General features: G+C 33.6%; 1 protein-coding gene across 5 annotated transcripts in view; it reads left to right on the top strand.

Moving 5' to 3' along the window:
- The window catches only part of EXOC1 (exocyst complex component 1), a 62,201-nt gene that overhangs the window by 26,413 nt on the left and 19,650 nt on the right, over nucleotides 1-16,138 (top strand). For 3 of the 5 annotated variants that reach the window (XM_015534737.2, XM_042984495.1, XM_007075876.3), the window contains 3 exons: nucleotides 4,741-4,890; nucleotides 10,347-10,452; nucleotides 14,779-14,823. In XM_015534737.2, the coding sequence (XP_015390223.2) occupies nucleotides 4,741-4,890; nucleotides 10,347-10,452; nucleotides 14,779-14,823 (301 nt within the window). The remainder of the gene's footprint in view (nucleotides 1-4,740; nucleotides 4,891-10,346; nucleotides 10,453-14,778; nucleotides 14,824-16,138) is intronic. The other 2 variants (XM_015534738.2, XM_007075877.3) reach the window with 1 other exon arrangement.

The following is a 16,138-nucleotide window of genomic DNA, read 5'->3' as shown; positions in this document are numbered from 1 at the left end:
TAAACTCAAAAAAATTTTTATAAGTACAACCAGAAAAACTGAAGTTGTGAGGGGTTTGCTATATGCTTAAGTTTGGGAATTTTTCTTCCAACATGTATTTCTAGAAACATCATAATGCTAAAATAAAGCCTGTAAAATATATCACCAATATTCAATTCATTTCACAAAAATTGTTCCCTTAAACATGTTTCTTCTCAATTTTCTAAACATGGGTTAATGATCTATAGTTAAAAGCTTAGAAAGAATTATGATTATTTAAGATCAGTTTTTGTGGTATTTGTTGGAACTTTGTTCAGATTTTTTTTTCTTTGAGAAAACAAAAATAAACATGCCATAACACAGAAAGAAAGAGTTCCCAAATCTTGAAAATTTATTCAACACTTAACTTGAGTGTATCATTTCTGTTTGAAAGTCAGTATAGTAAAGTGGTTAAGAGGAGGACGGTGGAGCCAAACTTTCTATATTCAAAACCCTGACTTTGCTATCTCCTAGCGGGCTGACCTTGGGCAAGTTAATTAACCTCTTTGTGCCACAAATTCCAGTAACATATACACTAATGAAAATTTATGATGCACTAGGTTTTTAGAAAATATGTTCGTCTTAGATTAATTTGGATAAAGCCTACCATATTATTTTAAAATTTTGTTTATAATAGAGTTTTGGTATTTTTAAATGAGGAGAAAAGTACTTTGCAAGGTTATTATGAACATCAGAATTTGTGTATATATATGTAGAGAGAGAGACAGGGAGAGAGAGAGGGATAGAAACTAGCGTGGTGACAGGCATTCAATAAATTGTTATTGTTACTAACTTATTATTACTTAAAATAAGCAATTTTTAACACTGTCTTCATTTTTTACTGTATAAAGACTATTTTTTGTTTGTTTGAAATTGTATTTTTATTTATATATTTTAAGAAATAAATCACTGGTTTATTTGTATGGGAATATCCAAAATGCTGCACCACTAAAAGCATAGGGCAAAGCAGAGCCTCCCTACCTCCCATTCTTTTTTTCTTTTTTTTTTTTTAAGAATAAAGTGGTGCACACATGAGAGTTCTAGAAGTGACAGTTACCTGTATTACTGATTGAATTGAACAGTTTAAATTTTTAATTTACCTATTTTTGTAGTTATTTTAGAACCATTTTCCCTAAAGTTAAATCTTCCATTAACACTAATCACATTTAATCTATCTTAATAGTAATAGTTTGAAGGTAATGATGTTGTCTTCATAGTAGAAGGGAAATTTTCAGGTGATGGTGACCTTAAAATGCTGTTTGCAAAAGAAAGCTGTGAATAGTAATATGTGAAAGAGCTTTGTAAACTGTAAAATCCTCTACAAACATTAATAATTCTCCATTTTTAGGGGAGGGGAAGGTTTTTAAAAATATTTTTTAATGTTTAGTTTTGAGAGAGAGACTGAGGGTGAGTGGGGATGGGCAGAGACAGAGGGAGACACAGAATCTGAAGCAGGCTCCAGGCTTTCAGCTGTCATCACTGAGCCTGACATGGGGCTCAAACCCATGAACCACAAGATCATGACCTGGGCCAAAGACGGATGCTTAACTGACTGAGCCACCCAGGCTCCCCAGGGAGGAGCAGGTTTTTTAATTGAAGAACTTTTCCTGACTCTAGATTAGATAATATAATGTAACATGTAATAGCCTAAGTGAACAGTTTTAGGAGAACGTAAACAATGGTTTTGGGGCATCTTGGTGGCTCAGTCAGTTAAGTCTCTGACTCTCGGTTTCAGCTCAGGTCATGATCTTATGGTTTCGTGAATTCAAGCCCTATCTTAGGTGCTGCGCTGACAGCAGGGAGCCTGCTTGGGATGCTTGGGATTCTCTTTCTCTCCCTTTGTCTTTGTCCCTCCCAGACTCATACTGTCTCAAAATAAAATAAACTAAAAAAAATTTTTTTAAACAAAAACAATAATTTTGAGTCTTGAATCACTGAGAAAAATTAATGAAAAAGATTGTTTTGGATGATAAGAGATGTCTAATATTGTTATTGATAAAGAATTTTAAAAATAAACCTATGGCAACTGTGATGAGAGATGAAGTATAATCCAGTGATAATAACTGTATATTTTATTTAATATTATTAATTTTGTTCATATTTATTGTTAAGTCTTTACTTCACAGAAAACATGTAGATGACCAGGCATTCCAAATATATAGAATAGTTCCATTTTTCAACACTGTAGCTCTTAGTCCACAATGATTCTTTGGGAAAATGTGATTGTTTTATATTCAGTCAGCCATTCAAAAAAGAATGTTCACACAGGTCCATGATCCCTTATCCAAAACTATTGGGGTCAGCTGTCTTTTCAGAATTTTTCAGATTTTAGGAAAGTAATATAGTATATATACTGTATATTACATAACCACTCCAGGAGGGTCTGGAGCTGGGCTCTGTGATTAGGGACACAATAGTCCAACACCAAAAAATGTGAATAGTTATTCTAAACAGTATAAACAGCCTCATGTCAGTTCAGGTCAGGTTTTGCCATCAAAATAGATTTGACACCAAATTTACACTGAGTTTTGCAAGCTTTTTGTATTTTAGAATTACAGAAAGGGATCGTGGACCTATATACACAGTATACCTTGTGTATAATGTCTGTGATAGCTGTGAACTATGATAGCTAGTTCACTATGTTAGTTAACTATGTTAGTTAGTTAACTATGTTAGTTATGTTAGTTAACTATGTTAGTTAACTATGATAGCTAGTTCACTATCATAGTTAACTATGATAGATAGCTATGATAGAACTGTGATAGCTGTGATAGCTATCTCACCCTTTCTGGTTCTTATTTTGAATTGGTCATCTAGTTTTCTGATTAACTTTTCTGCTATCTCTGGTCCAATTTCCTAAGGTAGATATCAATAAGATTAATCTTAGAAATACATAGGGGCACCTGGGTGGCTCAGTTGGTTAAGCAGCCAACTTCCGCTCAGGTCATGATCTCACAGTTGGTGAGTTCCAGCCCTGCATCAGGCACTGTGCTCACAGCTCGGAGCCTGGAGCCTGCTTTAGATTCTGTGTCTCCCTCAGTCTCTGTCCTTCCCCCGCTCACATTCTGCCTCTCTCTCTCTCAAAAATAAACATTAAAAAAATTTTTAAAGAAATATATTGATTGTTCTATGTAGTTTTATATGTAATTTCTATATAATGGGTCCTTATATTTATTTCCATTTTAAGTTGGGGATATAATCTCACAAGAAGAAAATTCTCCAACAGACTGATTTGAAAGCTTTAATGAAGAAGGAACTCAGATAATGATATTTTATTGACGTGTCTTATACTCCTATCTTTCTTATTCTAAAGGTACTTCTCAATTACTAGAGAATTCTTTGTTTCCCTCATCCGGGAATTTTTTCTGGATACTGTGTATTTAGAAGAAGTTGTTTTAAAAAGTCCATAACCACTAAGTTCTTATTTTATGTATATAGTAAAGGAAATAAATTAGATAGAAGAAATCTCTTTTAAAAGAATTTAAATTCAGCCAGTTTATGTCAGCTAGTATAAAACACACATAATTGGGTTTAGGTAACTTTACTAGGAAATGAGTTAACCAATCCCAGAACTCAGTCACTGTGTCATTTTAACAGAATGATAACAAATAACTTCTGACAAGGCAAATTAGATCAAGTCAGAATGATGTCAAATAAATCTGTCTTTTTTTCCCCTTTCCTTATCTTGGGAACTAATATTTTCAAGGGGAGTCAACTCCTTTAATCTTTCAGCTCCCCATCTCTTAGACCTTGGCTTTGAATTCCATGACAAATATTGATCCAATAATAGAGAAAGAGAGCTAGATTGTTTCAAAAGAGGGCTGGAGAGATTTTTATTGTTTTATATTTTAGATACCAGTAAATAATCGGCATTTGCAATTTTTGAGTATGCTTAAAATGATTTTTTAGATATGTTTTTAAAAGAAAATGGAAGTGAGGCTCACATGACTAAGGTTCCAATTCTTGCTTTCCTTCCTTGTGACCTGAGCAAATCACGTAACTCTTTAAGTTTCAATTTCCTCTTCTAGAAAATAAGGCTGTTGGATCTGATGATCTTCCAGGTCTGTATTTTTCAAAACAAAGTCAGGATGCATCATCTAAGACCGTTTGATAGCTTACTAATTTATTTACATAAAAGGGTTGTCAAGGTCTTAAAATAAAATCATGGTGTATTTATTTAATTACTAGAAAGATTAAAATTATACTATTATTAAGGATTATCCAGGAAAGCCTAGGATATCATCATCTGTGGTGCTTCCTAGTTCTAAAATTCTGTATCCTCTATGTTTTAACTACTGTTTTTAATATTGTATATTTCTAATAGAAATACCATAGATGTTGACAATTTGTTTTGAATGACTTCCCTATTTATTGTGTTTCTCAATACAGTTGTATTGTGAAGTTTATTTGCTTGGTAAATTGTAAAATGAGATGGTATGGGAGAGAAGAGCTTGATTAAAACATTTATTGTCAATTCTTTAGAAGATGACATGAGTAGTTTATCAGAGTGCCATTCTTGCATGTTTATGACTATTTATGGTGATAGTGTTCAGTAAGCTTACACAGGATGATAATAAAAGACAAGTAAGTACTTGGTTTTTATCTTGCTTTCTATCTTCCTTTGCTTTTCTTTGGCTACATTTGGTCATTTTTTAGAATTTTCAATTACAACATGTTTCTTTATACTGCCAATATATTTATTTACTTATTTACTCACTCTAGGGTCACGATCAGAGTTCAACTCTTGCTCAGCACTCTGTTGAACTGGCTTTACCCAATCATCATCCATTTCATAGAGACTTGCTTCGATACGCCAAGTTGATGGAGTGGCTGAAGAGTACAGATTATGGAAAATATGAGGGACTAACGAAGGTATGAATTTGATATCAATTACTCACCGAGTAAGGAGCATAATCTTCTAGAATGAAGAGGTCATGTATTCAGCTCCCCATGTGACATTTGAAGTATTAGTCGTGAAACAGAAAATAATTGAATTTCTGAGTGCTCATTTGACGAGGCAGAACATTTATTTCATTTCTTGGGTAAAGAAGAGCTAAATTTCTAACTCCAGTTTAATATAGTAGTATGTGGTACTATGGCCTTAAATTTCAGTTTAGTTAAATACAGTAATTATTTCCTGAGTGTCTTTATATGCAATATAGAGAATATGAAGATGTCTAAGTGTGGCATTGCCCTCTAGGAGTTGATAATGTGTTTGATTAAGCAAGTGCAGGTTGCCTCTTTATGAAGCAAGCGTATCACTATTCCAGGCACGCAGGGCCTAACCAGCAAGCCCTACTTCTGAAGAACCTTGTATCTGACTGGGAAGAGCAATTATACTTAAAACAATCAGCCAAAAATTAAGTGCCAAACTGAAAATGAGTTTAGAGAAGAGAAATCCGTGTCCTAAAGCCGTGGAGGAAAACTTCACGGCAGATATTGGATTTGAATTGAGTTTTTAAATAGTGAGTGGAATTAGATAAACCAAAGAAAAAGAGGAAGGGCATTCCAGGGATGGGGAGCATGCAGACAAAGGTGGGAAAATAGGACTTTTTTAGGGCAATGAGGATGCAAGCCCATCTGAAGTAGAAATTTCATATTCTGGGGCAGAGAGAAATTATGTTGAAAAAGATAAGCCATGAGACATAAGACCTAACAGCATTCCTCATACATGGGGAAAGACTAGGTGAGGCAAATTAATTAAGAACCTAATGTAATAATTCAGATGAAATCCAAATCAGGAAGATAGTGGTAGGAATAGAGAATATAAACCAAAAGAAAGACTCCAAGGTTGGAAGAAACAGGATGATGCCAAACTTTTCTAGGTTTGGAAACTGAAAGAACAATACTATTAACCTCAGCAATTGGAGAAGATGAGTCACTTCATTCATATATGAATTGAGCACCTGCTTTTTTGTTAAGTAAGTGCTAGAGATACAGCACTGAAGGAACCAGGCAAATGCTTGCCTTCTCATAGCGCATGTTCTGGTAGAGAAAGACTGGCAAAAAAGCTAGTTGTATATTAGAAGGTACCGTTGAGTGTTCTGGAGAAAATAAAGCAGGGAATGCCAGGACTGGGGCAGGTGTAGTTTTAAATAAGGCATCGAGAAGGTGATATTTGAGCATAGATTTTAAAAATAAGCAAGGGTGAGTGGCACCTGGGTGGCTCAGTCAATTAGGCGTCTGACTCTTGATGTCAGCTCAGGTCTTGATGTCAGGTTCATGAGTTCAACCCCACATTGGGCTTGACGCTAGGCATGGAGCCTACTTAAAAAAAAAAAAATTTTTTTTTAATTAAAAAAAAAAAAAAGCAAGGGTGAGGGGCGCCTGGCACCTGGCTGTCTCAGTCAGTACAGCATAAGACTATTGATCTCAGGGTTGTTCAAGCCCCGTGTTGGGTGTAGAGATTATTTTAAAACTCTTAAAAAAAAAAAATAAGCAGGGGTGAATAGTGGGAGTTTCTTGAGGAAGGCTTTCCAGGCACAGTACAGGTATCCTATGGTAAGAGCATGCCTGATATACTGGAGGAGCAATGAGGAGGCCAGTATAGTTGGAGTACAAAGGGCCAGAGACAGGACCTTAGAAGAAGAATGGAGAGAGGTAAAGCAGGGTGGGACAGACGGGACAGATCAGGAAGGGACTGTGTACATTGGTAAGGATTTGGCTTTTACTATGCAGGAGATGGGGGAGGGACTTTGGGTGGGCTTTGAGCAGTAGAAATACATGATCTAATTTAACTTTAATAAATGGCCATTGTGGCAGGAAGCCATGGATGCAATACTTTTCTGGCATTTCTGCTGTGACCTTTAGTATTGAAATTAACCATGTGACTTAGGGAGCTAAAAAATTGCTACCTAATTCAAATATATAAATAGCCATATTTATATGTCAGATATAATAGCAGTTTACCTAAAATTCTAAAAATACCTTGAAAAACAAGTAAAATATTTTATATGTTTTTATGAATTTGGAGTTCAAAACAATAAATTTAAGTAAGATAGAAGCTATTTTAATAGTTAGTAATAATTTAATTATGTGGACAACATGACCTTAAAAGATGTTCTTGAGTTGGAAAGAGTAATGTGTTGTTTCTTGAAGTGAAAACAAAAATATTGAGATTGTTCATATAAAGTCTCTTCCCCTCAACCCATGTGCTTACGACCAAACATTTCCTAACAGAAGTTAGCTAGCAAAATCATCTTATTTTTGCTAGTTTTGCTTGCAGAAATTTTTCCTAGTTTTATTCAAAAAGTGGTGCTCTCTTTTAGAGTGTTTTATAATGAAGATTATTCTTTCTTAGGAAATTAATATTTATACACAAACCCATTTTATCTTCCTACTTACTGAAATAATTATTACAACTTCCTCTAGTCTCAGGTTCATGCTTTGTGAGAAGGCAGTGGAGTAGGTAGAAATTTATTAGAACTATGATGATAAGAAAAAAGCAGTTGGTACAGTCCTACCAGTATATCAGTATGAACACATTTGGCAATAGGACATTCTTGTAAATCAGTCTTTATGTATTTTCTCTTCAAAGTGCCTTTGCTCATTTAAAGTAAGATCTGACTCCCCTTCTAAACTGAGATCATAAGAAAGGGGACATAAACCTTGGTAAAAAAAAAAATAATACTTTTAAACTATAGTTTTAAAAATGCTTTTCAAAGAGGCTATGAATATTCTAAGGTATGTATGTACATCTTATCTGGCTAGCTATTTTAGGTAAGATTATTTTTGTTCCTCAGAATTAGTCTTTTAAGTGTTCTGCAACTCTACTGTTGTGTTATATTTTGTTTTGTTTTGTTTTCATTCAACAGAATTCTGATTTGGAGATATCTTAAAGAAAAGTATTTACAGTACTGGAATTCTTTGCCTTTTGAAGTTTTAGGAGGATTAATATTTTGAATAATTAAACATTATTATATCTCCTTAAGAGTTTTGTGCCAACAAGTGCTTTGTCCCCTAGTCAATATTCAAATAAGTAAAGTAATCAATAAGCTTTTTGCCTAATTGTGTTCTCAGCGAGTATTATTGCCCTATCTTTATATATAATGTAGTATTCATGAATGTAATTTAAATGAAGAAACAAGACAATAGCCAACCTGGCAATGATTTATGGAATCATTCTCTCCTCACAGTATATTTTTGATTGACAATATTAATGAGCTTTTTTAAATGAAATTGACTTATTTCCCAGGAATGTTATTTGATCCTGTGGTTTGAACTTTTGACAGACTGTATTTTACCTCATAATCTAATTCGGTTGCTGAAGGGTTATCACAACCAGGATTTTGTTAAAAAGGAAGAAGGAAGAGAGGAATGAAAGAAGGAGGGAGAGAAAGAAGGAAACAGACAAACCAGTGCTTCTTTAATAAGAAATAATAATTAAATCCAGATACTGTTTGCACTTGGTTGGGTGTCCGCAGCTCACACTTTTTGGCAGGAACAAAAAAAGCCTGTTTCACATTCTTTAAGGGATAAGAATCACAAGGCACTGCCCCAGCTCTACTTATGACTGAGTCTAAGGAAAGCCCTGATTTTTGGTATACATAATTAGAGCTTATGGAAACTATCTCAACTGCTCGGATTCCTTCCTCCCCAGGACTCTGGCCCCTATCTGTGGCTCTGAGTTATTCATGTGGGGCGATTAATATTAGAGATGGTCTATCCATGCTTGGGTAGGAAATGAGCTCTGCTCTCCTAATAATCTCCTGAGGTTCACAGTCAGTCTTGAAGATCCTCAGACATCTTCTCTCAACCTCCGTTCTACATTTGTGGAATTTACCTTTTGGTGTAAAGAGAAGGTAAAATATAGAGACCTCTGTAAGACTACAGTCAGCACAACATAAAGTTGAAGAGACTGCCTGAGACAACAGTATTTAAACTCATGACAGTTAACTTTAAGGTGCTATATACAAGGTGCTAAGAGGCACCTCACGAGAGACTTCCTTCAGAATTTGGTAAATGAATGAACTGATGGTCACACCTGTCTGTGGCCTTTCCCACCAATGAGTTCTGTTACATACTTGGAAAAAAGGTATCGAGTCATTAGAGTTGCATTAGGAAAGGGGATGATTTTCAATAGTCTGTTCTTGTCACTATTTTCTAGATACCAGAGGAGCTGTTTTGAAATTGTTTAAATTGCTTGGGTAGTAATGTGTACTTTAAGCAATTTGGATATTGGAATGCAGTCTGTTATGTTGAGTTATTTAAGTAGAAGCCACTGATGAAGATTTTATAAATTGTGTGAAGCTAATTTGCCATTTGTCAACTATTTACTGATTTGCAGTGATCAAGATTTTTATGAGAATTTAAAATTGAAAAAAATGAGACATTGAAAAAGTGTGACAGCCCAATGAAATAGGAATTAATTTTAGGTATATTTTAATTTACATTTTTAATTTTTTTTTTATTTTTTAAAGCTTTATTTATTTGAGAGAGAGAGAGAGAGAGAGAGCGAGCATGGGCAGAGGAGAGGGAGAGAGAGAATCTCAGGCAGGCTCCATGCTCAGCAACACAGAGCTGATGTGGGGCTTGATCCTGTGACGCTGGGATCATGACCTGAAATCAAGAGTTGGACACTTAACCGACAGAGCCACCCAGGTGCCCCAGTTTACATTTGTTTTTAAATTTATGCAAAGATCATGGGAAAGACTTGCCCATTTGACTAAGTTTTAGTGCAGAGACTTTGTGAGAAATATATATGGCCTACAAATTGAAAAAAGCAGGATCTATATACTATGTTTCATCCAAATACTATTTTATAAGGATAATATAAGCTTATAATATTTTATAAGCAATGTAAACCTACTCTAAAACTGAATGTATTAATTTGAAATAATAAAGGAAGCTGAAGCTTAGATTCCCTGATAAATTTAAAAGAATAGCCAAGTATAGATTTTCTGCCATGGATTTATTTAAATTTAGTCCACTGTATATGCATTTAATTTAGGACTTGGAAAATATATGGTCTCCCACTGTTGAAGAATCCTTCCTGAAAGCCTAAAATATTCTTATATCCTAATAAGCAGATATGATGAAGAAATGAGTTTGAATGCTAAATTATAGATGTTTCCATTTGAGCTAGAATAAATCAAATTTGTTTTTAAAAAATAAATTTTTTGTGAAAACTATAACATGTGCTAATTAGAATTAAATTAGTTATATTTAATTTATACTTATTATAATTTTTATAATTTATAATTTATTATAATAATTATAATTATAATTAAAAATTATTTATAAATATTTTAATTTATAATTAAATTAATTATGTATGTGTATATACATATATTTTTTTAATAAGAAGTACCTGTTACTTTTATTTTAAGAATTACATGGATTATTTATCACGACTGTATGAGAGAGAAATTAAAGATTTCTTTGAAGTTGCAAAGATCAAGATGACTGGCACAACTAAAGAAAGCAAGAAGTTTGGTAAGCTAAAGTGTTTTATTTATGACAAATAATTATAAGACTTTTTGAGCATAGTGAAAGAAGATATGGTAGAATTGACGAAAAAGTAAGTCTAATGTGTTGGTTTGATTTATAGATATTTCACAGAACAAATATTTATATCTGTAAATATGGTTTTTACTAAAATTCTGTGGTATATGACTCTGACAGCATTTGTGTATTCATGCCATAAATGAAAGCTTCTATTCATAGATAGCAGTTGACCAGAAAATGAAGTGTGATCTGGTAGAGAAAGTAGGAGGCTAAGAGACACACGTTGAGAGTTCAGTTTCTTACTTCCTAAAAGACCTTTTGTAACAGTTGGGGCAAATCATTGATCTCTAAGTCATTGCTCTTTACAGGGAAATGAAAGTGATTCCTGGCTTCTTACTTCTCACTGGCTATTTTGAATCAAAAAGAAAGTTTGTTTTCTCCCCCCATCAAGGGGCTATAAAACCTTACTCAAATTTCTCCTGTGGTTATACCTTATTTTCCCAAAGAGATATTTCTCAAGCATGTTGTTTTTTGTTGCTTCTAAATATGTTAAGTGGACAGAAACATGTTTGAAAGGATAACCAGTGAAAGTATCAAGTTGCGAGGAAGGTGATTTGCTGAGGCCACATTCTGCTCTTGCATGTACCCATCTCTGGAGTTCCTTTTGGATGGAGTTCTGTGCCTATTCAAGTCAAAACCTGGCCTTAAATGGCTACAATGTGTACTCAGTGTGTCTGCATAGTTCCCCTTTAGAATAATGAGTTTAGCATTTGCTTGTTGAAAGGAGCCTATGCCCTAAGCAACTTCTGGTAAACAGGAGACAGGATTGAAATTGATAGCACATCTTTCCATTCTTTTCTTTAGGACAGAGAAGACTGTCTTTAGTGGGTAATTATCTGGTAATTCATTGTTGTTGTTGTTTTTAACACTAATATATTGATTATACTAGTCCAGACTTTTGAAATGTTTTGAATCTGTGTACAAATATGTTATACTTAGGTAAAGATACTGATGAGAATCTTGGGACAATAGGCTTTTGGAAACAGAAATGCTAACTCATCCTAAAGGTTAATTGTTCTTAAACAGCAGTGTGTTTATATCCTTGTTAATGTTTCACTGTGGATATGTTATGCTTTTTTTTTTAGTAAGCAGCATATTAATTCAGTTACATGTTTAATGTTTTCATTTAGTATATTTGTCACCACTTGTTAGTGAACCATTTTATTTTGAGAGAATTCTTCTACAGTTATATGAAAACAGGAGGCAAAAGGGAAATCTTTCTAAAATTATCTCTTTAGGAGGTCATTAATCCCAGTATCATAATAGTTTATAAAGCCTAAGATTCACACTGAAATAAATGACATAATAAAAATATAATTTAAATCAAGTATAATAGTATCTTAATGGTTTCATTGCATTAACTTGAAAATTTTTTTTTACTCCTAAGAAGTTCTTAAATTATCTTGTTTAAAATATTTTTAAATTAGAAGTTTAGAAGGCACTTTTATAATTTTAAAACATCATTACAATTATATCTCTTCTTATGTATCAAATTATAACAGGAGAGTAATTTGTGATGGTTGATGGTACCAGAAAATTAGTTTCAGTGATTTTGATATCATTAGCTACAAGAGAAGATAAACTAAATAATAAATAATTCAGATGACAAGTTAAATACAGATGACTTAAGAAATTCTAAATAAGGTAGAATGAAATTTTTTAAAGTGCCTTTTCAATGATTCAAATTATGTTTAAATCAATTTTTTTTTAATTTTTTTTTTAACGTTTATTTATTTTTGAAACAGCGAGAGACAGAGCATGAACAGGGGAGGGGCAGAGAGAGAGAGAGACACAGAATCTGAAACGGGCTCCAGGCTCCGAGCTGTCAGCACAGAGCCCGGCGCAGGGCTCGAACTCACGGATCGTGAGACCATGACCCAAGCCGAAGTCGGACACTTAACCGACTGAGCCACCCAGGCGCCCCAGTTTAAATCAATTTTTCATAGTAATTATAATTAAAATAGAAACCTGTAGTTTGGGAATGATAACTTTTACATGAATCAAAAGTAATTATAAATAAAATTTAAATATTTTTGTTTTTTACTTGTTCTGAAACTGCTGGGTCAGAATAGAAAGACTGAACGTACTTTACAAAAGGAAAGTATAGTCAATATAGTCATAAAGATTCAGGGGAATACTCTTTGAACCACTCTTAACTCAACTTTAACATCACTTTAATTCAGATAATTCAGAATAATGTTAAAATACCAGTAAATATCTTTTCTTTGTGATAGGTTTTTATGTAGGTCATTGCCTTTTTTGATTAATAGGTTTACTTTGATAAAACTCAGACGCATGGAATTTTCCCCCAAGAATGATATTTTGGTGGGGTTTTCTCCCCTTTGTATTCTACAAATGTACTTAATGCAATGGCAGGCAAAGGAAATTTAGTAATTATTTTTTAAATTACCAGGTTTTTTTTTCTATAGCTAAGATAACACACATACATATTATTTTAGTCCATTGGACATATACATTTGTATAATTACTGCCTCCCTTGTATTTAATCTTCCAAAATCTTAGAAGTGGTATGTCAAAATTATTTTTCATTCTGTTTCTCCACTAAGCTAAGAATCTTGTTGATTCCTAAAGGAGTCTCGAATACAAGGCTGAATTCAGTGCTGGCTAGAAAATAATAAATATTAATTACCCATTATGTAATAAGCACTGCTAGGTACTGAGAATGCAGCAATAAGCAAAGACCCTACCTTCGTGAAGTTTACAGTCTAGTGGGGATTATTTAAAGATATTTAAAAGGTTACTTGAATATTGTTGCTTTTTTGCTGATAAATAATGTAGGCTTTTGTGAACCCCAAATTATAATTAAGTGGCCTTACTAGTAACTACATAATTTATTGGCTACCAAAAAAAAAAGTGTATGAAGTGTCAGGCTTTGCTCTGAAACTGGTGAACTTAGTATAGTCACACCTTAAGGCCACCAGAAGGTACTGTTCTGATTGACCAGCTAGCAGCTCCAGCAAAACCCCTGCTTGCCACTTTAGTGTCCAGGCTTGTTATTTCATACTCCCTTGAGCTTATGCAGCTAGGGCTGGAACGATATATATATCCCTGGTATGACAAGGTAGTTGTTTTTACTCAGGCTTTTGCCTTGAAGTTTGGCAGGGATAGTGACAGTTGACACATTATTCTCTGTTTTTGAAATATTTCTAGGTTATAGTTATATTCTTTTAATTTTCTCTTTCATTCTATAATTTCTTTCTTTGCCTTTCACATTAACTTCAAATTTGAGTTTAGAATTTTTCACAAGATCTCTACAACTGATATAATAAATATTATATAGAGAGAAGTTTTAGAATAAAAGAAATGCCAGATGACCCTAAAGGAACTCAAATTCCTATATTAAACCTGTCCCTTTGGCTTTACCTTTCCATCCTCCCATCTCCTGATAATTAGTATTTTGATAAATACTTTTCATCCTAGGTGTTCACAAAGCCAGCTACTAAGTAGTTCAGCTTTATATTTTCAAATAATTTTAAAGCCCCACTCAGGTAATTTTTTATCAGATGTAGTATAACATTATTTAGTACCATGGAGACTCAGGAGTTTTCAGGGAGCAAGATATGCTCTTAATGTCTAAGTCTGCAACTTCATTCTAATAAATTTCCATTGTATTAAACTTTTACCCAACCATATGATCTCACTCATACGTAGAATTTAAGAAACAAAACAAACAAGCAAGGGAAAAAGACAAACCAAGAAAGAGACTCTTGATTAAAGAGAACAAACTGATGGGTTACCAGAGGGGAGGTGATAGGGGGATGGGTGAAATAGGGGATGGGGATTAAAGAGTATACTTACTATGATGAAATAAAATAAAATGATTTTTACAAAATAAAAAAAAAAACCCCACTTTTACTTGAACTGTGTTTTTTTTTTCCTAAAACCAAAACTTACAAATGTAGTCTTTTAAATTTAAATATACTAGCTGCATAAACTTAAAAAAAAAATCATTTAAAAGTGTTGGGAGTGGGGGCTGACAAATGCAGATTTTTTTTACCTGAATATTTGAATAAGAACAATACATTAGACTAGTAAAGTTTTTTTCTCTCAGAATTTGTCAACCAGTAGCTGACCCAACTAAACATATGTTGCACCTCTTGTTACTTGATGCTCATGGTTCTTTGCATGTGTCTTTTAAACTAGAGCTTTAACTTCCTCTTGTGCATGGTTTGTGCAAATTGCAGTTTATTAACTTGTCTTTGTCTTTGATGCTTGCAACCTAATCCATCACAGCTACACTGCCTCGAAAAGAAAGTGCTGTCAAACAGGAAACAGAGAGTGAGTATGCTTAGTGTATTAGTAGGTATTCTCAATGCATGGTTGTTTAATGTCTAGAAATTAGTTTTTTGTCTTGACAAAAGTTACACCAAAAATATTAATTGCTCTGAGTTGCCAGGTATTGATTGGTGAAAGAAAAGCAACATGATGGTAGTGGTATGGCTACATTCAAGAAATATAGTTAAAAATATATGGTGGGCAGTCAGGAATTTGTGAAAGGCTTAACCATTCAACTTCTGTTTTCAGGCTGTGTTTAAAAACTATAAAAATTCTTACAGATATGGTCAGATTTTGCATAATGAAACTGAAGTTTATGTCTTTAATTGTCCTTATTGTATCTTTATCTGTCCCTTCTGACCATCAGTAAATAATACAGATTAACTGAGAAATATTTTAGAAGATTAAAAAGAATTATTTATTTATATTCAATTCTGAATAAAAATATTACATTTTCTTATAAAAATGTAAGCCTTTAATGCCTTGATGTATGTAGAATGTTGTCCAGCCACATTGTTCTCATTTTTCCTCATGGTTATGATGGATACCTATGTTTATAGCTAACCAAAGATGTCCCATATTATATAGTTCATGGTGTATGTATTATATTTTAGTTGTATTTTAAATGTAACAAGTTTCCAGGGTTGTTGTTGTTTTCTCGCTTCATTTTGTTTATTTTTTATTATTTAAAAAAAAATTTTTTTAATGTTTATTTTGGAGAAAGAGAGCGAGAGCGAACACGAGTGGGAGAGGGTCAGAGAGAGAGTGAGACACAGAATCTGAAGCAGGCTCCAGGCTCCAAGCTGTCAGCACAGAGCCCGATGTGGGGCTCAAACTCACAAACTGTGAGATCATGACCTGAGCTGAATTCAGATGCCCAACCGACTGAGCCACCCAGGCGTCCCCATTTTGTTTAGTTTTTAAAGAACTGTAGTTAATCAGTTCACTTACTATAAAAGCAGAGTTTCTGGGTTCAGGAATGTGTTATGTCGAATCATATGTAATTGACTTTTTATAGGACAAGAATGATCAAGTATCAGCAGTTTGTATGGTTCAATCCAATATTTTCATTTTTAATGTGGAGGCAAGTAATATTGGGATATGGCTGTGTTCTTCAGAAATAAAAAAGTCATGTTAGCCAGTACACTAAGGAGTCATGGACCTTCATCCATTTTCATGTCTTTTGAGTAAGAAGGAAATCTTCATCTAGTTTAGTCTAGAAATATCAGACAACTTTGGTGAGACTGGGCAAGGTATAGTTCATGTGATCTCTAAGATCCCGTCTAGTCCTATTCTGTGGATCTGTGTAGTTTTGCTG

This window comes from Panthera tigris, chromosome B1 (assembly GCF_018350195.1).
Source record: "Panthera tigris isolate Pti1 chromosome B1, P.tigris_Pti1_mat1.1, whole genome shotgun sequence".
NCBI lineage: Eukaryota > Metazoa > Chordata > Mammalia > Carnivora > Felidae > Panthera > Panthera tigris.
The sequence above is the reverse complement of the archived record's forward strand: the minus strand, read 5'-3'. Positions and strand labels throughout refer to the sequence as shown.